Raw genomic sequence first — 25,530 nt, forward strand, 5'->3', positions numbered from 1 at the left:
TGATTGGTCAATATTACGCGGCCTACAAACAGCCTACAACTGGAAACCAGGGCTCTTCCGCTCTTCTTCCGGAGGCAAGATCTCCGGGGTTTGCCTACAGACTCTACCTTCACTGAATGTAGAGTCTGTATATAGAGACTATACCAGGTGTAAACGGGGCCCCTGACACATTATCCGTTCTTCACCTCCTGCCATTGCGGCGCCTGTGGAGAGCGTGCAGCATGAGGGACACCTCTCATCCCGGCCACAAACTGTGGACCCGCAGCTTTACTGGCCCTCCTGGTGCCATCAGTTGCAAACCTAACTGCAGCTTCTCATCTTCCAGACATCCGTCCAGACAAAGTAATAATCCAAATTTAATCAGCAGCGTATAACAAAAGTATCTCATGACGGTTTTATTTTATATAAAGGTCTTGTTAAATCTCTGCTGCTGGAAGGCACAGAGCTTTTCACAGGACTGTGTAACAAAGATCTGAGCTGTAAGTGTCTGATATAACAGCCATATAAAGAGCAGATAAATGACTGACTGAGCAACAATTTAGCTTCATTCAGAAGAAGTTAACACTCATTGGTCCTTTGTTGTGTGTGTGTGTGAAGTGAGGGCGCTCTTATAAAGCTGCAGATGCACATTGTGTTTGATCAAATGGCAATAAAAACATATCCAACATTGTTGTTTCCTATCAGACGGCGTACAGCTGGATCTGAAATCTTCCCACCACAGGGGAACGTGTGCTCTGCATAACGTCTGTGCAACAAACAAAATCATTTTCCTGTCATCTGCATTGTTATTTTCAAACTTTTTCCACTTGATACACACAAAGTTTCCAGGCTTGTTAAAATTGCAGTGTGTCTTGCGGAACAGTGATTCAATCTCAGTCGTTATCTTTTCACTCGCGGCCGGGCAGTTATCTATATCTGCTGTTAGAGCCGTCAGAGTTAGATCAATCCGCCTCTGTTCCAAAGTGGATCCATTTCAACTCAAAGTTTCACCACAGAGAGCTTTGAAATCAACGTAAACAGAGAAGAAGGGAAACAAAAGCTGTGAGCGCAGAACGTCTGCTAATATGAAGTTAAATGTTGTCAGATATCTCTTAAAACTCAAAGATCTGAGCTTCATTCTGCAGATCTGCTGTTTGTCTTCTTGGGTCATCGAGGGCTTTAACGGGCAGATCAGCTGATGGCTCTGTCTTCCTCTGCTGCTTCTTATTCTACGACTAAGAGAGTGTTTGTATTTGTGGAAACGAATATCTTTGTGCTGTTTGTCACATTCACATTATAAACAGATGAGCTTTATTCCCCGGAGTGCAGGACGGATCTGTTGTTGAAGAAGTTGGTCAGAGATAATATATTTCTCTACACCGATATTTGAGTTTGAAGCTGGTTTTAAATTTTTGCAGCCAAAGAAAAACAAACTCTTCAACATCAGACAATTACAGCGAGCAGATGAGACGACAGATGTTCAGTGGAAGATGATCCGACACATACATGAGCTTCTTTACTTAACTGTAAAGCCAGCGTTCAGCTGCTGGTCTTAATTGTTAGAGACACACACAAACACACCGTGCGTCTCGTCCTCTCACATATCTGTTCGTCTTGTCACATCTGATGCAGCTCAAACAGTCCTGAACACACCAACTGTCCTCGGAATATTAAAACTGAGAACCGCTGAATCTTTGTCTGATTCTTCAGGAAAGTTGCAAAGTCACAGAGAAGAGGTTTTTATGTTATCGGGAGCTGGAGGAGATGGCGGATTGCTTGACGCCTGCGAAGATGCAGATCACTAATCGAAACCAGTGAACACAGTACGCTATGATTCCTGCCAGCATAGTGCCACAAAAAGCAGCTGTTTTTTTTATCGAGTCAGTGCCGAGTCTGCTGGTGGGACAGTGCTATGAAAAGTGTTGGTTTTTTTTGTTTTTTATGGAGACACCGGTGCGTTTCCTGCCGAGACAATGGGTGCAGTTACATGATGGCTTCTCATTCAGAATGAAATAAATCTGAATGAAATCATTCGGTTTACATGGGAGATCAGTTTAATCGCCTTTATTCAGGTCTGCGCAAGGTTTGGGGCAGGGAAGGTTTCTGATTGGATAGGGGGCGGGGCGGATGTTATATGTTTACGTTTACCGGAAGAAAACACTGTAGTCCTCGCTCCAGATAACAAGATGCTTGACGACGCCGTTCTTAGTGCCTTTTTCAGGCTTGTTTTGCTTATATTCTTGAAGCAGCAGTACGACAACAACCTTGTTCTGCTAATGCTTCATCTGTTGAGGAGGAGAAGGGAGGTAGAAGGTCGAAGAAGGGAGATAGAAGACCGTGCTGTGGAGAATGGAAACCGGTGAGTGCAACGAGTCCGACTGCTCTATCTCAGCCCATTGCTATGCGCGCTATATACGTCATGGCGCCAAAAGGCCAAGGAAATGAGCATGTGCAGAAAGACCGGAATGAACTTAAAGAGGAATGAGTGTATACAAGTGTGAGAAATTCTTTCATTGGGAATTAGAAACGGAATATTCCAGCCCCTTACATCGGATTGAATTTTCAATCGCATTGGCCATTTTCATTCCGAATTAGGTGTTTACAAGATCACTTGAACTTTCATTCTGAATGAAAAGGGAATTAAACTGTCCATGTAAACACACTCAGTGTTGGAAAAAACAGCTGTTTTACATCAGGACATCGTTGCATTTCCGGCCAGGATAGTGCCACCAGAAAAAGCTATTTTTAATTTAATCAATCAATCAATCAGTTTTATTTATAAAGCCCAATATCACAAATCACAATTTGCCTCACAGGGCTTTACAGCATACGACATCCCTCTGTCCTTATGACCCTCACAGCTGATCAGGAAAAACTCCCCAAAAAACCCTTTAACGGGGAAAAAAACGGTAGAAACCTCAGGAAGAGCAACTGAGGAGGGATCCCTCTTCCAGGACGGACAGACGAGCAATAGATGTCGTACAGAACAGATCAGCATAATAAATTAACAGTAATCCATATGACACAATGAGACAGAAAGAGAGAGAGAGAGAGAGAGAGAGAGAGAGAGACAGAGAGAGAGAGACAGAGAGAGACAGGACAGACGGTAATGACAGTAGCTTACAGCAACATTAATGAAAGTAATAATATTATAGTTATAGTTCTGGCTACTGTGGTACAATATGTTGAAAGTATGTATTAATATCTGGCAGTATACATGTGTGACAATAGTCATATGTGTATAATAACAGTACAAGTATGACTAATGACTAATGATGGCAGCAGCAGCAGGAGGCATCTGGCAGGACCACGGCAGCAGCACAACCACACACGTCACGCTGTCCAGGCACCGCTGTGATATGAGTTAATCTGAGAGACAGTGGAGCACAAAGGCTCCGGAGAAGAAGCCGAGTTAGTGACATCCAGAATGGCCGAGTTAGCAAGATGCAGTAATAGAATACGAGAGAGAGAGAGAGAGAGAAGGAGAGAAGGTGCCCGGTGTATTATAGGGGGTCCTCCGGCAGACTAGGCCTAAGTCAGCCTAACTAGGGGCTGGTACAGGGCAAGCCTGAGCCAGCCCTAACTATAAGCTTTATCAAAGAGGAAAGTCTTAAGTCTAGTCTTAAATGTGGAGACGGTGTCTGCCTCCCGGACCGTAACAGGAAGATGATTCCACAGGAGAGGAGCCTGATAGCTGAAGGCTCTGGCTCCTGATCTACTTTTGGAGACTTTAGGGACCACGAGTAACCCTGCGTTCTCAGAGCGCAGTGTTCTGGTGGGATAATATGGCACTATGAGCTCTCTAAGATATGACGGAGCTTGACCATTTAGAGCTTTATAAGTTAACAGTAGGATTTTAAATTCAATTCTGGATTTTACAGGGAGCCAGTGCAGAGAAGCTAAAACAGGAGAAATATGATCTCGTTTCTTAGTTCCTGTTAGTACACGTGCTGCTGCATTCTGAATTAGCTGGAGAGTTTTTAAGGACTTACTAGAGCTACCTGATAATAGAGAGTTACAGTAATCCAGCCTAGAGGTAACAAAAGCGTGGACCAATTTTTCTGCATCTTTTCGGGTCAGGATAGGCCTAATTTTCACAATATTACGCAGATGAAAAAATGCAGTCCGTGAGGTTTGTTTTAAATGAGAATTAAAAGACATCATTTCATTTTGTTGTGGAATAAAGAGTCCCAAAACACATAGGATCAGACACTTGAGGGTTTACTTGCGAGGAAGCCAAAGAATTGGTACATCACGACTATTTATAGTGTCTGACAAACGAGCAGTATCAGCTGACACACCTACGACCTTTCCAACACACATTAAAAGGTGTTTCCTGTCACTTATGCTGCTGATTTCTTTTATTCAGATAATCATTTCTGGGAACATTTGCTTCTCCTCACCTGCCCAAATTTGGTCAAAATCATGTCGGGACATCTGCACTGTAATCGTACCACAAAAATAGGCAATTTTTTTATTGTGATTTTGCATTTTCAGCCGAGATAATGCCGCCAAAATGTCTGTGTTTTACAGAGACATTGATTTGTTTCCTGCCGGGAAAGTGCCACGAAAAGCAGCTGTTTTTTACTGAGACATCGGTGCGGTTACTGTCAGAACAGTGCCATGAAATGTGGTTGTTTTCTACCAAGACATCACTGCGTTTCCAGCCGGCATGGTGCCATGACTCATAGAAGACATTTTTAACAAATTACAAGTAACATTTTATGATTTGCTTCAAATGGACTTTAGGTGGTCGTGTTTCAGACGACATTTCTATCTACTAAATTAATTCTATTTTTACACAGCAGCTCTGCGGGGGCTCAAACTTCCCTCCTTCCTGTGTGGTTGTTGTTTCACACTCAGCCTGACAGCTACCGTGGAGGAAAAAAGACGATAGTTCATTAATAATTTCTGGTTTTAAAATTAATAAATCGTGACAAGACGCCATAAAAGCTGCTGTAATCAGTGTTTTTTATAGTAACAATGGATCAAAAAAGTAAACTTATATGTGCTGGTGTATTTTTTTAATGAAAAACAGGAGGTAACACAATTAAACATTGTGAGATTGGACAGTTGTAGCACCAACCTGATTATGCTTAAGTGCTTATATGTCCTACAGGCATAATTACCATTCTGAACAATATTTTAATGTTTAATTTTCACCTGCAGCCAAAGTCTTTGCTCCTCATTCACGTTGTTGCCCCCAATAAAAAAGTTTAATTTGTTGAACTCATTCATCAGATACAGTCCACATATACAGATAATATATATTTATATCTATATACATATATATATGTCCAGTAAACATGTAAACATTTGCAGGCCTAAAGTTTCATATCGAGATATTCTAATAACATACAGGTTTTCTGTTCTGTTTGAATATTGTGCCCGAGATTTCAGGAGGTTGTTTCAAAACATTTCATAACATTTAAACTTTTAATTGATCAGCCATTTCTCGTCATTGTTTCTCACTGGTTTGGTTTATGGCAGCTGGGTTACAAATGAACCGAGAGGAGTAAACAGGAAGTTCCACCAGCTGACAGGCATCGCCAGGACCCACGTGGGGAAATTGAATTCTGGTGACTGACGGAAATAAATGCAGCAGCACTTTAATGCTTCTAAAGTGTTTATTTATGTTCCTCGCTGTCACAAAGAGCTCACGGGGAAATAACAGATTGTAAGAATTATTAGGCTGTTATTAGACTGCAAATCAACCAGTCCACACCAGGGCAACACTGACAGCTTTCACAGCAGCGCAAATGAACTGTACTGACAGCACAAACAGACCTGAGCTCATTTTGCCCAACTAAAAAAGCACCCTGAAAGAAACGTGCACATGCAGTTAGCTTGACTACTGGAGCCTGTGTTGAGTTAGTCTGACTGCATGAACTTGAATTGACCTTTATGGAACTGCTTTAGCCCCGACTCATTTGTTAAGTTCATTCAAGTCTTTATGGAGCGGGCGTCTGGAGGTGTGTGGAGACCAAAGAAGAGCTAAAAGGACAGTGAACAGGACGATGACCAGTGCTCGCTCTCACAGAGAGGAAACATCTTCAGTGAGGAGCAGCTCCAATATTTGACTCTTAAATGTTGTTTGCACAGCCTGCTCAGTGTCTCACAGTGAAATAAACTCACTTGTATATTAAAGCACAGATAAAATGGACTGTCCTTTTATTGTGCCTCCAGCCTGTCAGAGTCTGTCTATGTTCATCAGCTGTTTCTGGATGTGTCTGAACGTTTCTGTGAAAATTAATCCCATTACACAACAAAGTGCCCAGAGCGAGACAGACTACCAGCTGGATCTCATATGACGAGTGCAGTGGTGTTGGCAGGTGGTCATACACAGCTCAAACATAAGTTTTCTTTTATTTTTTACGCAGTAAAATCATTTTTATTTAAATAACAACTTCCTCTGTCTGTCTGTCTGCAGAAGGAAATGTTGGCATCGTACGTTTCCGTAAACTATGAATACGTTACATTTGTACGTTTCACACGTGTCATCGTCGTGTAGAGGTGGAGGGGATGGCAGATGGTGTGACACCTGCCAAACTGCAGATCGCTGTTTGAGACCAACACACAACAAAGCTGGGTGGTTTTAGCGAGTTATTGCTGTGTTTCCAGCAACTGTTTTTGCTGCCATAAGCGAGTGTGTTTTTAGAAACCTGTTACTGTTTTTCCTGCCGGCATAGTGCCACAAAAAGTGGCAGTTTTTTTAATCAAGACATTGTGGCATTTCCTGCTCGGAGAGTGCCTTAAAAACAGCTGTTATTAACGGAGATATCGTTGTGTTTTCTGCAGCATAGTACCACAAAATGTGGTTGTTTTTACCGCCGCGTTTGTTGCCAGGATAGTGCCACAAAAATCAGCTGTGTGTCCTGCCGGCATAGTGCCACAAATTTGTTGTATTTTTCTGAGATATCACAGCATTTCCTGCTGGGAGAATGCCTTGAAAAGTTTTTTTTTTTTTTTTTTTTTTTTTTTTAACAGAAATATTGCTGCATTTCCTGCCAAGATAGTGTTACAAAAGTGTTGTATTTTAATGAGCATCGCTGTGTCTCCTGCCGCGAGAGTGCCATGACAAAAAAGCTGTTTTTAATTGAGATATCGCTGCATTTGCTGCCGGCATAGTGCCACAAATAGTGGCTGTATTTACGGAGACATCGCTGTCTTTCCTGCCGGGATAGTGCCACAAAATACATTTGTTTTTACAGCGACGTTGATGTGTTTCTTGTTGAGAAAGTGCCTCAAAAAGCAGTTGTTTTCAACAGAGATATTGCTGGGTTTACTGCCGGCATAGTGCCACAAAAGGTGGCTGTATTTTACCAAGATATCACTGTGTTTCCTGTCAGGAGAGTGCCTTAAATAATAGCTGTTTTTAACGGAGATATCGCTGCGTCTTCTGCCGGCATAGTACCACAAAAACTGGTTGTTTTTTATGGAGACATCACTTTGTTTCCTGCCAGGATAGTGCCACAAATAGAGACTGTTTTTTTACCAAGATATCACTGTGTTTCCTGCCAGCATAATGCCACAAAAACTGGTTGTGTTTTACAGGAACATTGCTACATTTCCAGCCGCAGTAGTGCCACAAAACACAGCTGCTTTTAATGGAGATATCGCTGCCTTACCTGCCGGGATTGCACAATAAACGGTGGTTGTTTTTACCAAGCCATCGTTATTTTTCCAGCCTATATTTTGCCAACAAAAGCAGGTATTTTAAGCCATAACCATGTGGTCTTTGAGCCTAAATAAAACCACAGAGCTGTTGAAACTTGAAGTTGAAGGTTCCTATCTAACAACAGATGTGATGTATCCTTGTTTTGCATGAACGTACGTTGCCAACATTTATCTGGTGACTGGGTCGCTGTCTTCCTTTAAGCAAACACATACAGATAAAATTAGATCCTAAAACCCGTGAAGCTTGAACTTAAATGTCCAAAATCAGCTGTGAGAGCTGTCAGAGACAATGTTTATGAGAGACAGAAAATATCTCCCTGACTGCCCGCTCTTTATCTCACACTGGTATACCTTCCTCGGCGCAGCAGCGGAGATCAATTATCCACCCTAGATGGTAAATTCTATAGGGCAGTGTTGCCTTTTCTTATTGAAGAGAGGAAGTGAATGGGTTTGCCTGAGGGGGCGGGAGGGCGAGGAGCAGCGCATTGTGTGTCTTTATTCAACATCTGCTTGTAAACAACTTTATTAGATTCTCCCGGGGGAAATAGACAAATAACCCTCGACTCTATTGTGTGGAGCTCGCTCCACCGCACACACACACACACACACACACGCCTCACGCTCCTGTTGGCTGAGTAGTTTGAACGCTGGAAGCTAATTCTTCAGTGTTAACTACGGAGAGACGTCTGCCTGCTTGGCTAACGTTAACGGGCTGGGACAGGTCTTTTGTTGTGTGATATGCACAGCATGAGCTAATTGAAAGGTTTCCCTCCCCGACAGAGAGGAGGAGGAGGAGGAGGAGGAGGAGGAGGAGGAGGAGGGGGAGGGTGGTGGCTGCTAATTTGATGAGAGGGCTTTCCTCTGTCTGTGTTTCCTGGCTGTTTTGTGAGCGCTGTTTTTCATTTCCTGTTCATCTTTACATCCCACATGTAGTCATGTGCAGGTTGTCGAACACGTTCACTGTAGACTTTACATTTTTAGGTAAGCACCCTAAATCGAACACACGTTCTGTGGATGTTCGCCGTCTTACAGGCGGAGGAAACCTTTTGTGATTTTCCATCTGTGCCCGAGGCCATTTCATCTCTTGTCAGGATGATTCCTGCCTCACTTGTCCCCTTTTTATTCTCAGTCCAACTCGTTCTGTCCTCTTTTTATGGCTCTGTGCCGGTGATAGCCACAGGCATTATGTTTTCAGGTTGTCTTTCTGTCCATTTCTCCTTACACATATACGTCTGTCCATCCTGTTGTTGTGAAGGCAATATCTCAAGTACTCCTTGAGGGAATGTCTTCAAATTTGACACAAACGTCCACTTGGACTCAATGATTGATATGATGATAGGTTGATGGTCACAAGTTAGTGTCACTGTGACCTAGACTATATCATCTTGTGAATGCAATTTATCAAGTACTGCTTGAGGGAATGTCTTCATATTTGACACAAACGTCCACTTGGACTCAATGATGAACTGATTAGATTTAATTGATCAAAGGTCACTGTGACCTTGCATCCATCTCATCCTCGTAAACATGATATCTCAAGAGTGCCTATAGGGATTTTTTCTTAAATTTAGCACAAACATCTGCTTGGACTTCATGGTGAACTTTGAAGGTCGAAGCTCAAGTTTACTGTGACCTTGCATATGTCTCAGTCTTGTGAACGCAATATCTCAAGTAGGCCTTGAGGGAATTTCCTCAACTTTGGCACAAATGTCCTCTTGGACTCAACAATGAGCTAATAAGATTTTGGTGGTCAAAGGTCAGTGTGACCTCACAAAACATGTTTTTTGCCATAACTCAAGAAGTCATATGCTAATTATGACAAAACTTCACACAAATGTCCAACAGGATAAAATAATGAAGTGATGTCCGCGTGTGTTTCCCTCTAATGCTGTTAGGTGCCATTACACTCTGACAGTGTCTAGCTGTGTATCGTGCCGAAGTGAAAGGGCAGCTTTTTTTTGTCAGTCTTCTGACGTAGTGGTCAGTGGTGCCCAAGTGCCAATATTCAATGACTTTGGAAAGAGACCAGGTTTGCCACAAAGAATGAGGAGAAACAGAAAAAACATGCAGCCGTTTATTTGTGATCTCTTAAAGTAATGAAGGAAAAACATGGAGGAGAAACGTTCAGTTTGAGTCTCAAAAGAAACTAGAATCACCGCCACTCAGTTGTATGACTCCGTGCACCAGTCACGTTGCAGTTACAGTTTACATCCATGTCCCCAGCTCACTTTAGTGGCTATGGCTACCGTCAGACATCGGGACAAAACAGCGATTTTCACAAGTTTTTGGATATGTCATGTAATGCCCGTTCACTCAACTGTAGCCTCGTTTGTTCTCTATCACTGACACTGTGTTTTGGACAGAATGATTGATTCAGTTCGAATTATGAGAAAGTTATATCTCCCAGTATTTTCCAGTGTTTCCTATGGGAATGAACCCCCGCGAGGCTTGGCTTGTCGAACCCAGCAACAGTAACCAAGGGGGGCGGGACCATGGGCGGGTCTTGACAAAGGGTGGATTAGACCACGATCACCATTCGGTGGCCGGTGTTTGGGGCAGCTGGTTATTATGTATTCCGCAGTTTGTAGTGGGTCCCCACATTTGCAGTGGGCGCTGTCCATCAGACCCCATTTTTGCATTGCTGCCCTGAAGCGTCCTAAGCCTGTCCATTGCTTTTGGGACATCTGTGGGGTCTTCAGTGTGGTGGTGGAGCCTTGATGGTTCTGCTGACTTGCACTGGTCCCTCCATCTTGCCTTGACCCAGGCAGCCTTGGAGGTATCAGTGCCGGGACTTGAGACGCAATCACTGTGGTGAAAATCTATTGATAGATAGCTCTCCAGTCCTGTTGTTTAACATATTGTCAAATTATATTTACTGTTTGTCAACTGTATGCTGTGTTATTGACTTTGAATCTTGCTAGCGTAATGTTAGCTCTCTGGCTAACAGCTGGGCCAAATGGTTCCATGAACTGGGCGGACTAGAATATCTCCTGTTGCTCCGTCGTATCTAAGGTTCATCCTAGTTACTGGAGTAGTGACGAACATTTCCAGTGCATAAGAACCTTACCATGCGGCAATGATTGTTCCAGGTATTAGTCAAACCCTCAGGTGTTACCATGGAAACCCAGTTAGGATTTTTGTGGCAAAATGTATAAAAATATGAATGAATATTTTTACTTTTTATTTCTTTGGTAAGTGACCATTGTATAAACGAGGTAACGCCTGAGGAGGTGTCCACTATCACTTCTAAATGGTCTCCACTGAGTGTTGGACGGTTCACGCCTCCATGTCGGCCGTTAAGAAGTGACAATGAACAACTCGTCAGGCGTTATCCCTTACGTCATATCTCAGGAACAGAAGGGGAGACATTTGGTCAGATACTGAATTGGTGACTCTAATCTTGAAACTGTGCTGATTGTATAGATTTTCTGTGTGTGAAGCATCCATGTTTTCACTGACATGGATGGAGACTTGACTGGTGCATGAAGGCATGCAACCGCAGGGTGTAAAGTGTAGTTTTCTTCCTGGATTCTGAATGCCGTTTGCGTCGCCTCTCTGGCACCCGGGCAGCTCGGCCGTCTGTGACCTCGTCACCCATCAACCTGCTTCAACCTTTACCCCCTCCCCTCTCTGTCACCAGCTGAAACCTCAGCCAATAAACTGTCTGTTTATTTCAAAATGTCTGTGTCCAAAATGAACCTGGCTGCCTTCTACACTCCTCCTACAGTACATGTGGAGTTTCACCTGCTCAGAAAAAAGAAACACAATATTTGAACCTGAATTAATCAGATGATGAAGAATTTATTGTGTTTGAACTCCATCTTTCAAAAATGTTTAAAAAATAAAGCTAAGTATGAATTAAAGCTGAGTAATGAAGGCATTCCCACTGTATGGTCCAGCACAGCTCGGCTTCACCTGACTCTCTCTCAGTAACAGCTGTGCAAACCTGTTGCGTCTTTGGGATCACCTCAGCCGAGTCTCCAGACAAACAGAGCTGATACTACGACCTTAATTCACACAAAGGTCTCAGACAGGTTTTATTATCAGAGCATGTTGTAAAAATAACGTCTGTGCCACATTAATCAAGCTTCATCCTTCATCCAAGAAAAGTTACTGATGATGAAACAAATCAAACGTCCGTATATTCAACTCTCCGCACCTTTGTGTTTTTGTCCATATTTGTCAAACTTTTAGCAAAGTTACATCATGAAAAGCAGCTTCACTGTAAAAACAACAATCACCTGATTTACTGAAGAAAAACCAGAATCTCACAAAATCTGAAGTTATGAGGAGCAACTTTGAAAATATGATATAATCTAAATGGATTTATTGACAGAATCAGAAATACTTTATTGATCCCTGAGGAGAAATTATGATTCGTCACAGCCGCTCCAATGTAAAAAATAGAGAGTCATAAGAAGGAGGAATAAGAGTATGAAACAGAAGTATGTAAATATAAAGCAATAAAATAAAACAAAATGAAGTAAAATAGAAATTAAAATGTGCATTCAAATAAAAATAAAATGTGCATTATGCTACAGTGTTTAACACCAGTACTTTAAGATATTAAATATTAAAATAAAATATACATGGTCACTGTGCTGAGGCTGTAAGTGTGAAAATATTTCAATGGAATAAAACAAGAATAGAATAAGAGTAAACTTAAGAACTATGTGCAGTCATGTGCATTGTATGTTGAATAAATATATACATTTAAGAGGTGAAAAATATTGCAGGTTAATTGGAGTATTAACGTTTATCTTTTTAAGATCTCTGTCCACCTTTTACTTACACATAGTGTATGTTCATTTCACAGGATAACTGTAACACACACGATGTGCAGTGTTTCTACTGTAAAAATACACAGATAAATCCTAAAAATATTATTTCACAGTTGGAATTTTCACGCGAATCTTTTATTAAAACGTCTTTGATGATTTCTATGATTTGACTTTTGACTCGAAGAGGAAGTTGTGTTTGTTGAAAACTGTTCAACAAGGTAAAAATATTTTTTGCCAAAAAAAAATTGATGCAGAGAGCATCATCTTTTCATATCCTGATAATGTTATTCATTTATATATCCCTGATACATAGACTCACTTACAATGTGTGATTATCTATTCAGCAAATAAGTGTCTCTTACGCCACAAAAAGTGCATGTAACTTGAAGATCACGTTATGTTCAGAGTACAAGAAGAGGAATATTAATTAATGTATTTTCCTGTTGAGAACAGTTTAATTTTGATCAGACCTGTGGACAGATTTAAACAGAGATGATGTCAGGTGTGCTCCTTCAGTCTGAGGCTCACACTTCGGCGCTCGTTCCTCCTGCTGCAGCAGATCAGAGATCGAAGGGCACTGAAGACGCTGCAGCGCGCCAACACAATAGCTGGAATTAGGTAGTGATTATTTAATTTGATATCTATTAATCTTTTTGTAGCTGTTGCTGATGTAATCCTCCTTGTAGCTGTTTCTGCTCCGATCCTCAGGATGAAAGGATTAGGCCCTCGTTTAATGATTTATCAACTCTCCTTCAGGATTACACCAGCAGCATGTGTCTTTGGCTCTCTTATTAAAATCTCAGCCTGTATTTGCAGGCGTTTACATTTTTCTCTCTCTCTGTCCTAAAATATGCTGCATGGCACAAAGAAGAGCTCTCACAGAAACTATTAATCCTGGCGGCTTCAGCTCGTTAGAAAGCAAGAGGTTTTTTTTTTTTTTTTGGTTGCAGTGGTGACCCCGCCCCCATCACGCTACTGCTTTGTTGTTTACAGCAGCGCCGCACGATGACCAACAACACTTGTTCCCAACCTGAGGAGAAATCTGAGGGGTTGTAAAACGATTAGCAGGAAATGAAAGATGAAAAAATACAGTCCTGCTACACAAAATTTTATAATTATTATTATTATAGTGCTTTTGATTTAAATTTTTCATGTGAAATAGCAGCTAGTTTGACCTCCTAGAGCCTCTGAAAAAAGTTCTGAAATCTGACAGTCTGAAATCATTATTTGGCAGAACTACATGCTCACAAAGCTTCGTTTTAAAGTCCGACTCCATCTGCGTTCTTTTCTGTGTTATCCAAATGGGAGCTGAGAGCGTGACATCCATAACACGTGTTTATACGTAGCAACAGGAAACCTTGGAATCGTTTTTAAAAGGGCGAGGGAACGTAGTGTTTTGACAATAGAAGATAGTTTGACTAAAAGTTGAAATTTTGGATTTGAACAAAGCTGATAAACTCATCTCCCAAACTGTCTGATTATTTCTGTAACCATGACAGCAGTTGTCTTCCTGATATTATTCTTGATAATTCCCTCATGTAAACAAATTAGCTGCAGTTCAGTGTCAGCACCAGAGGCCTGTGTTATGAAGCCACTCCAACTTACCCAGGTTATCTTTTGGTATCTGGTTTGATGGAGGCCTCAAACACATGCTGCCTCTTTAACCACCTTGAAAATGTGAGGTCAGGTGCCTTTCAAGAGCGCAGAGGCTGGTTGCGTCTGAGGTTGCTAAGCGACCATAGCAAGCACCATATCACATCCTATTCACCTGAAACCCTGAGGTCAGAGCTGATCTTCTGTGTGTCTGTGGGACAGATGTGACTCTCTGACACCTCTGCACCAACATGATCAGCTTCTCCTCCATATTTATCACACACTGATATTTACTGAAGGAAAGATATCTGTGGGCTGTGATTGGTTGGTCTTCGTCACATGACATGTGGAGTGCTGCTGGGTACCTAAAGTCGAACACAGTTTATCTTAGGGTGCAGCCGTCACACCTTGAAAGACAGGCACTCAGGAAAACGTGTTCAGCATGACAGCATTGCTCTGACACTTAAATTAAAAACATGAATTTGAGGGCGCAGTAAATGCAGCATGTGTGCGACCCCTCTCCCGTCACATCGGCCATCTGGATAACCAACACTACAAAGCTGGTTATCAGCTACTCCAGTCACCTCTGGGTCGTCCTATCAGCCACGAGCACATTTATGTGAAAGAGGCGGGGGAGATGTTAATTTTGAGTGACATCATCAGAACCATGATGAGGTAGGCTGCTGTCAAACATTATACTTTTTCTTACTCACCGTTTGTTTAAAGGGCCAGTGTGTAATATTTGGCATGGTTTATTGTCAAACTGAATCTGAATGTGAATATTCTACCCATTAATATGTTTATACAAGTGTATAATCGCTATAAAATAAAATTCGTTTGGTTTTCGTAGCCTTATAATTATGCTTTTATATATATATGTATCAAGGGCCTTGCTTTAGAGAGGTCGCCATGTTGCGCCGCCATGTATGTACGGCAGCCCGAGCGGACAATCCAGCCCGCCAGAGAACGCGTTTCGCGTGTATAAATGAACCAACGAAGACAGCGGAAGGAAGGAAGAAGGAGGAGGAAACAGCAGAGTGTTAGTAGTTCGTCGATGGAGAGTACAGTATAAAGTTTGCGAATGGACCACACTTAGCACGCAACAGGAGAGAATGAACCCGAACTGCGAGGAAAAGAAGACGTAACTTCACTCCTTGTGATGCACTCTCTGCGGCGCTTTTCCTCCTGATGATATATCTCCCCAACGATGGCAGCAGTAGCACTGAATCCCATTCTGTGCATTCAGCCTCTCTTCTCTTCTTTCTCTTCTGCTGAGCGGGTGAGAAGAGAGGCTGAATCCCATTCTGTGCATTCAGCCTCTCTTCTCACCCGCTCAGCATCAAACACATGGAGTTCCTCATCTGTGTGCTCCGGCTCAAACAGGTATGGCTCTGGGTCTGTGTCCGCTACAAGAAACTCTTCAAAATCGCGTTCAAAGTCGTCCATTGCAGCTACTATAGTCCGGAGATATTGCTAGGCTAAATAAACAGCTGAGCGCTGTTTACCGGCTACGCTGTCAGTCAGTGTGCGGGCTGGAGATTGGCGGAGCAGAGAGGGGAGGGGGGTCCCCGCTTGGTATGGTAAACGAGTATGTGTGTATGAAGTGTGTCTGTTACGCCAGAAGAGTCAGAGTTTGGGACGGAGTCTTTTACCCCCTGGAGTGTTACTGGAGTTTTTGGAGTGCTCAAATAAACGGGCCTTTTTCCTGAACGCTCCTCTGGTCTCCTACTCGTGAGGGATTCATTATAATATCGTAACATGGTTTAGATTTCTAAATAAACATTCACCTCGTTGCTAGATAGACCTACTCCTGAAAAACTCGTGCGCAAGGCTTTTTGTCCCTACGAGGCCGCCGTCATTTACCCGACGGTAGGGGTGAGCGAGTGAGCCCTGCAATCTAGAATTTGACCACTGATGTCACTGTTTTCAACCCATTTTACACACTGGCCCTTTAAGTCTGCGTCTCCTGACAGAACAGCTCATTAGCTTGCACGTTTTTTTTTTTTTTTTTAGGGGAACATTGTTGAAGCAACAGCTGATAGTGAGAAGTTAGCGGAGTGAGATGCTCAGCCCGGCAGGTGTGTCGTGTTTTATCTCGTACAGTAACAGCGTTGTTTACATACGGCATGTTCTCTGTCTGCTGACCTGTATTTCAAAATCCAAAATATTTCCACTCTGCTTATTTATTCCTAAGTAAGTAACGTTATCCTCTTTGTTTTTCTTTTGGCTTGCCTTCTGCCTGCTGCTCTTTGACGGTGACACAGAATTTCAAAATAAAGGCGTGTCTAAAGATGATAATATGGATCGATGTTTTCACTTTGCATTAATGATATTCCATCGTTGATCATTGAATTGATATATCGATCCAGATCAATGGATCGTTACACTCCCAGTATAAAGAGCAATAAAGCTGTGGGGAGGTGGTTGGGGTGGTGAACAGGTTAAACACAGGACTTTGACCCAGGAGACGCTTTTTGTGTCCCGTGTGAAACCAGTGTTGTGTCTCAAATGTCGTACTTCTGTACTTACACTTAATATTGTGAGTGCATCAGTGCGTTCACACTGAGAAGTATGGAAAATGCAGTGCACTATGAGTGCCTGGATGGTGCACTCAAAACAGTCAAGAAGGTGAGTGTGGAACTATGGACACTTCTCGCCCTCAATGGTCGCCATCTTGGCTACGTAGCGGAAGTGGAGGGACCACTTTTCAAACTGGAAATAGGACTGTGCGGCTGTGAACATCGCTGCATTGTACAAATATATGTGCTTTTTGCACTAAGCACCACTATACTGTTGTCGGGTATAAGCCAGCAGTATGTTTGTTGGGTTCATTCAGCAGTCTGTAATTATTTGGTACCACGAAAGATAAAGTGAATGTTAATGCTAGTTTGCTAACTAGCTAATTTGCAGTCGTCATTTCCGGTGAGTGCACAATGGCCGTGTTTGGTTTGAGGCAACACTACCCTGTCGAAATCCACGCACTACGCCAATGAGTACACAGTGCACACAGTATACTACATGAAGTGTACTAATGGAAGTATGTGATTTGAGACACAGCACAGACGTCATCATTGGCGTACTTTAGGTTACGACATATGACACAACATGTCACATCACGTAACATCACGTCAGCGCCCAGCCATGATTCTTTCCCCAAATCTAACCAAACCAGTCAGTGCTATTTCTGAAGATGTTTTACGAATCATGTGCATAACTTTCACATATCAGGACACGTTGCACTTAAACACATCTGCACGTATGTTGAGTACACTGTGTCTCTCTCTGAGTGTATGTAAAGCTCTCAGTACTTCAGGCTCCACTCCACCTCAGTCTCCCCTCCTCCAGTATAAATCTTTACTCAGTGCTCAGAGCCAAGTCCATGTGGCTGCGAGGATTCTTGTCCTAATGCATGAAAAAAGCTGTAAAACGTTAACACAGTGCCACTATAAATTTAGACAGGACGACCCCTCCGTGGCTAAAGCACCATAAGACCCATAAAACCTGGCTTTACCGAGGCCAGTCCAACTCCTACTTTTCCTCCCTGCTCGCATACTTTCAAAACTCAGCACTTCACTTTTTGTGCTGATTTTAAATAACACCTCACAGCCCTGAAACACAGCTCGGGTGTTTTTAAACTGTGTGATGCAGGGTGAGCTGGGTGTGTGTGTCAGAGCTTGCACTGCATGTGTGTGTGCATGAAGTCCCATCATGCAGAGAGTGAGACAGAGGAGGCATCCGTGTTCATTCCGGTGATGTTCATTTGTTCCTGCACACATATTTATGCGAGTCAAGCTGCCTGTTTCCGTCGGAGAGGAATCAGTTGCACAAACAGAGACGGAGCAGCAGCGCATCATATTTCTGTGATGGAGGAGCTAAAGTCTCCAAGCTGTCAGCCCGTCTTCTCCCGGCACAATCCTACCTGATGTATGATGCACTATTCATACTGTGATACACAAGTGAGCCTCGCACAACGACTTGCAGGGGATGTTAGATAAAGTTCAGCCGGCGATAATAAAGCTGTTTATCGTCCCAGCTTTGATTTTTCATTCCATTAACCAATATGGGTTTTTTAGTGTGATGGCTTAAAATACACATTTTATAGTTTTTATCTTTTTTGGATGATTATTTTTTACCTTTGGGACTTTTAACTATTTCTGGCTCTCCCAGCATGCACTGGGCGGAGAACAGCCTCACCACTCTGACTCCGACTTACACAGTCTGCTGTTTGCTTGGCAACGTCACAACTACGACACTGATTCCACAAAGCCGCCAATAGATGTAACGTGACCAACGTGATCTCACAGGAAAACACAAAACGACCACCACATTGCATGGTAGTCACATAGTTGGGTTTAGGCACCAAACGGTTTAGGTTTAAAAAAAGATTGTGTTTTTGGTTAAAGTCAGACTCAGATTAGACGCATCAAGATGCTGACTAAACAACATCATTATCACACAGGTGTGTCTCAGGATGGTCGCGATGAAAGGCCACTCTAAAATAATAACAGTAATATATTTTATTTATAGAGCATTTTCATGGTACTCAGACACTTTATATCAGTTAAAACTATCATAAAATAGAATACAATAAAATACACACATCATTCACACACTTTGAAACGATGAGTTTCAAAGAGTGATTTGAATCAGGAGATGCAGTGTCCAGAGGGAGGGGGCAGCTATGGAGAAGGCTCTGTCGCCTCAGGTGTTTGGTCCTGAGTGGTGGAGTCAGGACGTTGGCATCAGAGGAGCGGAGTGTGGTGGAGGAGCAGGTTGGTGAGGTAGCAGGGGGTGGGGTTATGAAGGGCTTAATGATCGAGGACGTCGACATTTGTAATGTGACGTTTAATCACAGAACACAATGACACAGATCGGAGTCCTCAGAGTCAGAGTCAGCGGGTCAGGTACCCGACAGGTGACCCACAAAAAGCGTGTGTGATATATGTATAATATGTTCATGTGTCCAGTGGACTCCAGTGGTGTCTGCGTTGTGTAGATATGAAGAGGCCCAGACTGTGGATATATTTGGAGGAGTTCTGTATTTATTCCTCTCAAACAAAACAAAATCCTCCGTCACACACAAACACACAAACTACAGCCCCTACACGAATAAAGTGACACAGGATTATGTTAGTGTAACATGAATTTATAAACAACTTAACAGTGTTAAAACATGGAAATAACTATGAGAGCAATGTCTCTTACCTCTCCCATGGAGCACAACAGCAGAAGGGGCGAGGTAAGGCAGGACACGTCGCTTTATAGGTGGGGAACAACTGAAGGTGAACATAGACGTGCAGAAACTGAGTATCAAACGTTCCACATGTTGACTACAGAGGCCTGAGAGGGTCAGGTAATAATCCAATCCAATCCAACTATATTTATGAAGCGCTTCAAAATAACCACAGAGTGCTGTACAGCAAGGTAAATAATTAACATAATCAAATACAAACATAGCATATAATATACAATAACATACACAAATCACACGAGGCAACATATGTAAGAACAAATAAAATCAACGTCCTACACGATGTTAAAAGCCAAAGAAAAGAGGTGGGTTTTAAGGAGAGATTTAAAAACAGACAGTGAAGAGGCCTGTCTAATGTGCAACAGCAAATCGTTCCAGAGATTTGGAGCTGCAACAGCAAAAGCACGGTCCCCTCTGAGCGTGAGCCTGCTTTTAGGCACCACCAGCTGATCAGCTGCGCCTGAGGGAACGGGTTGGCGTATAACGGTGAAGCAGCTCAGAGAGGTAAGGCGGGGCAAGACCATTTAGGGATTTAAAAGCAAATAAAAGAATTTCAAAATGAATCCTTAAATGCACAGGCAGCCAGTGGAGTGAGGCTAAAATGGGTGAAATGTGCTCGTGCTTACATGTGCCAGTTAAAAGACATGCATTTTGTACTAACTGTGGGCGAGCCACAGAGGACCCTCTGACCCCCACATAGAGTGCATGGCAGTAATCCAGCCGAGTAGTGGCAAAGGAATGGATTACTGTTTCAAAGTGCTTTTTATCAAGAATTGGCTTTATTTTGGCGAGCTGCTGCCTCAACTGAAAAAAGCTCGATTTTACCACAAATTTTTTGGAATCTTAATACTTAATATTAAAAATGTACATTTGACTTTGTTACACATATTACTGCTGTAGAATTCAGCCTGTTACATATATAAATAAACTCATGGGTACGAATGAACTACACGCAGGCAGGCAGCAGGTGAGAACAAAAATATTATTTTTCAGAATAAAACAAATAAAAAAGATTTGCAGTTCATGTGTAATATTTTGACATGTAACAGAAAATATCGCGATTTCAAGGTATCACAGTATTACAGAATTTATATTACCCTCAGTCTGAAGGAGCCTTAAAGGACTGGAAACAGAAGGGTTGTTGTTGGTCGAACAAACGTTTCATTACTACAAGTGAAACTTGAAACTTTTTGTTAATCGATGTTTGTGTAAAAAGTCTCTCCTTCACTAATAACTCATATAAACGTCCAGTTGCATTTCTTTTCCAGTATGGCAGATATCCAAATGCACACGTTACAATAACCCTCATATTTGTTAATGGGACTTCTATTAACAAAATGGTTTCAATTCTAGTAATAAAACATTTGATGAACCAAAAGTAATTTGTCCAGTATCATTCCTGTAAGGCTCATTCTGACTGATGACAATATCAGTTCTAACCATGATATTTTCTGAGACAGTTATCACACCATGAAAATCTCATAGCGTTGAAACCGTAACTGTAAATCTACAGGTAGAACATGACATCAGATATTATTTAACTACACACACTGGATCATAGAGTCCATGATATTTAGCAGTATCGAGGTGTTTCCTGGAGAGCTGCTCAGAATTTATGATGCAACGACATAATAAAATGAAAAAGTCAAGTTTTATATTATTAAGAGTCGTTCTGATGTACCATCGGGTTTAAAGTTTTACGTGTTACTCTTTGAAGTCAGCAGGAGTGACATTTTCAGATTCACTTTCAGGTATTACAGAAATCTGTGTGTGTCACTCGTCTTTACTGCTGCCTCTGTCTTTTCTTTAGTCTCTGCTTCCTCCTCCTCTTCCTGTCTTTACCTTTCCTCCTCTTCCTCACAACTCCTCCTGGCCACCTTCAGCCTCCGAGCTAATCGCTGCTCAGGATAATGACACGGTGAGACTCGGCAGCCCTGAGAAAACACTGCATCGTTTATTACGCGGTGATGGAGTCGTTTGTTGTGAACCTTCAGATAGTGTATGACAGCTCTCAGCTGTAAGGTTGTGTCCTGATGAAATATTACAGCAACTGCAGGAGCGTAAGGTGAAAATGAAGATGTCAGTGCTGCCTTATCTGTTTGCTGTACAAAGCAGATAATACGCCTCACACACTATCAGCAGAGCGGCTCGCTGCATCTCGTCGTATCTGAGTCAAGTTGATTTTTTTAGGTCGGTGAAAACATAAATATTAACAGCCACTCACAGTTTGTGCTCCTGATGGATTCATCTGAGCCTCATTGATATATGGAATTGTCAAACTGCAAACAATTAAAGTGGTGACACAGCACGGCTGCAATGTGCACACACTCTCTAACAGACACTTCCTACACGCACACACTTTGTTTACTGAGTTTATTTATTCTGTGGCCAAAATATCTGTCATCTGAAACTTAAAACTTTGTGCACTCAGGTAGATACACCCAAAATCTGTTCTTTATGTTTCAGAGGTGCAGGACACATACAGGATACACACACTGAAATGAGTCTGCCATATAAACCTGAGCTCTGTTAATGCATGAAAGCAACTTTGAGCAAGTCTCCAGGGAGAGGAGCCTAAGGCTGCTTTCACACCTGCCCTGTTTGGTTCGGTTCAGTCAAACTCCAGCTGGTTTGCCCCCTCAGTGTGGTTCATTTGTGCAGGTGTGAACACACCAAAACAACCGGACTGAGACCTTCTTGAAGAGGTGGTCTCGGTCCGGTTCCAAAGGAACTCTGGTGCGGTTGGTTTGTGGTGAGAAGGTGTTCCGACCTGGATGTGAAGCAACTGCAGTCACATGACACATTGTTTGGGTTAAACATGAGCATGTTACAGTCCTGGAGGATTATTAATGTGCACCTCCTCCTGTACTGCCTTAATATGCACATTCAGCACATCCAATGCATCAAAACATTGTTTTCTAGTTGGAGCCGCGCCTCGTTTTCAAACTGTATGCTTTGACTAAAATGAACAATGACAGCAATATAGTCCACGATGAGCAGCGCTAAAATCAACCTGCGTAGTTGTCCCTCCATTGTGACATTAGAAAGTGTCACATTTATCTTGCAAGTGTACTCTTCTTCAACGTTTGCTTTACTTCCTGGATTTTTCCCACATGGAAATTCTGACCAATCAAGAGCAGCTTTCTCACACAAGGCATTTGATCTGGTCCTCTTGTAAATGCTGCCGTGAGAACACCAACCAACTCTAGGTAATTATACAACTTTGGAACAACATGAGTCCCTGATTCAGACCAAAGGAGACCACTCTAGGGCTGACAGCACCCCAAAGCTTTACAGCACAGGTCAGCCCGGCTGCTGGCGCTGCTTTTTGTTTTTTGTTCTCTCAATGTAATCTGTGATTTTGATGTTTTTTATACCTCATTTATCAATGTGTCTGAAGCCTCCTACAGACTGTGAGATTCATCAGTCTCACGGGTCTTGTGCAGAGCTGTGCCACATGGATCTAATCAACTTGGGTACGATATCAAGTTTGATGTCTGCAGACTGTATGATGACAGCACCTCAACACAAGATCACCCTCAACCTTATTTTGCGAGAGCACCATCACTGCATCCTGAGCGTAGCTCCGCCCAGGCAGACTGTGATTGGTTTAAAAAATAAAAACAAACCAGAGGGTTTTTTTTCCTTTATAGCAGAAAGATTCGGGACCTTTGACACAGCGCTGTGGAGACAGGTGTGATTACACAAGACTAGCATCAAACTAAAAGAACATCTGTTTTGATGTGTTTTTTGACAATGTTTCAAAAGTAAAAGAGTCTTTTAAAGAAACTTTAATAAGCAGCTGTGGTTCTGAATAATAGTCAGACTCATTTTTCTGTATTTGAGAAGCTGACAGCTTTTGACAGCTGTAGATGACAGAGACGTACACATCATGAAGGGGACGATGACACCTGATCACTGGTGATGCTCCCACAGTAACAGTTAACTGAGATCAGCAGGGTCTTTGTCTCTGATCAAAGTTTAGGAGACAGAGCCAGACGTATTTAAAGTAAAGTTTGATATCAACCTTTGTGTCCTCGTCTTCCTCCTCAGCGTTGTGTACTGAAGAGTGCGCCCACGGACGGTGTGTCTCTCCTGATACCTGCCAGTGTGAGCCTGGCTGGGGAGGACTGGACTGCTCCAGCGGTGAGTTCACATCTTTCTTTTTGTTTGTTTTTTCTCCTCAGTTTGAGACGAGGTCAGTTATTAAAGTCTGAGGCCTCTCGACCTCTGCGGACATTTTCATGCCTGTGCACCGGCGATAGCCGAAGGCATTATGTGTTCAGATTGGCCATCTGTCCATCTCAGTCTCATGAACATGATATCTCAAGAATGCCTTGAGGACTTTGAATGTGGCACAAATGTCCACTTTGAGTCATGGATGAAGTGATTAGCATTTGGTGGACATAGGTCAAAGGTCAAGGTCACTGTGTCCTCATCTCTCTCATTCTTGTGAAGGTGATATCTCAACAAACGCCTTGAGGGAATTTCTTCAAATCTGGCACATACATCCACTTGGACTGAAGACAACTAAACTGAACTGATTAGAATTTGGAGGTCAAAGGTCACTGTGACCTCACAAAACACGTTTTTGTGTGTGTGTGTGTGTGTGTGTGTGTTTTTCTTCAAATTTGGCACAAATGTTCACTTGGATTTTAGAATGAACCCATTAGGTTTGGTCGTTAGAGGTCAAAGGTCACTGTGACCTTTTATCAGTCTCATTCTTGTGAACGTGATATCTCGAGAACACCTTGAGGGGATTCTTTTAGAATTTGGCACAAACAATTACTTCAACTCATGAATGAACTGATTAGATTTTTAGTGCCCAGATGTTTCTGTGACCGCACAAAACAAAAACATTTTGGCCATAACTGTTTTCCTATTAGTAAAATCACTTTTTTGATTGCTTCACACTGATGACAGCTGAGGACAGGGACTCACATTAGGATCACAGAGATGATTAAGAGTACGTGTTCAGTCTGCAGCCGTAAGTTAATCAAAAGACAGAGGTGTGCAGGAGCTGATGTGAGGATCTTTGGTTTCTTGTTTCACACTCTGTAGCAGTCACACACTGATGTACAGACATCAGACCTGTGACGGGGGTGCAGCGTAATGATCAGAGATTGGCATTTCAAAGGGACACGAGTCATCTGAAGTTCACCTTATGTGGTGATAAAGAGAGGAGCACATTCTCACAGCAGAGGTCAATCTGTACGCTAATTCCTGCAGATAAAAAACCAGAAATGTTAAATGAGCTGGAAGGACATCATGATATGCTTGTTTGGCTTCAGAGTGAAATGCTACGCTGGTCGTTCAAGTCGTTTAAGTTCAGGTTTATTTTTTGAGCGTAGCCTCATACATAAGCAATTTATAGTTCCTCCAAAGAGTGACAAGAGGGGAGGAAAATAGGTTTTAATATAGATGCAGACACACAGAGCCCTCCTGTATTTATTCTCAAATAAAAGATGATAACGTCGGTGCACACCTCAAATCAGCAGCCAGGCTGCTCCACAACGGAGGAGCACAAACACTGAATATCATCAGATTTTGGTTTGAGTTTTATGAGTTTAAAGGAAATCCTGTGATCAGTGGAATCTGTTTGATAAACTATAATCTGTCAGATGTATAATCTGAAGATCTTCAACATCAGGAGCAAAATCTGGAACCCAGAACTGATCACTGAATTTTTCCTGCTGTCACACAGAAGGGTCGACTCGTATCTTCTCTGTTTGTATGTTGCATGATCTGGTTTGGCCAAACCTTTGTCTTGTAGTTTGAGTGGTTACACGGCCCCACATGGCTGCTGTCAAAATATTTAACATTATTAGCTGTATTTTACATGTTGTTGTTGCAGCTTTAGTTTCGACTGAGCTCTGCGTTGGCCGGTAAGGTAACTGCTTTTGTTTGACAATATACGACGAATATTCAGACATTGAAATACGAAAAAATATTTAACAAATTTAAAAAAGTAATTCATCTGTTAATATTTACAACAAGTATATGTAAAAGTACAGCACAGCAGGAGGAACCCAAAAATACTCAGTTTAAGACTTTTAGGACTAACAGCAAGCTTAGCGATGCTTCAGTAACACTGCAGTTACCTCCAGAAAGTGGTTGGTGTGCTGCAGCTGGCTCTCGTGAATGGACGGCCTGGGAGTCAGGTGCTTTGCTGGTGGATTTAGGACGAAGTTACTGGAAGGTAGATCTACAAACTTTTTCAGACTTTCTGGTTCGTTTCCAGGAGAAAGC

The 25,530-nt window shown here is 42.3% G+C and overlaps 1 protein-coding gene across 2 annotated transcripts in view; it reads left to right on the forward strand.

Annotated features, from left to right (window-relative positions):
• Positions 1–25,530, forward strand: part of LOC117259401 (multiple epidermal growth factor-like domains protein 11) — a 221,351-nt gene that overhangs the window by 67,699 nt on the left and 128,122 nt on the right. For both annotated transcript variants that reach the window (XM_078173119.1, XM_078173121.1), the window contains exon 6: positions 23,335–23,427. In XM_078173119.1, coding sequence (XP_078029245.1) covers positions 23,335–23,427 — 93 coding nt within the window. The remainder of the gene's footprint in view (positions 1–23,334; positions 23,428–25,530) is intronic.

This window comes from Epinephelus lanceolatus, chromosome 2 (genome assembly GCF_041903045.1).
Source record: "Epinephelus lanceolatus isolate andai-2023 chromosome 2, ASM4190304v1, whole genome shotgun sequence".
NCBI lineage: Eukaryota > Metazoa > Chordata > Actinopteri > Perciformes > Serranidae > Epinephelus > Epinephelus lanceolatus.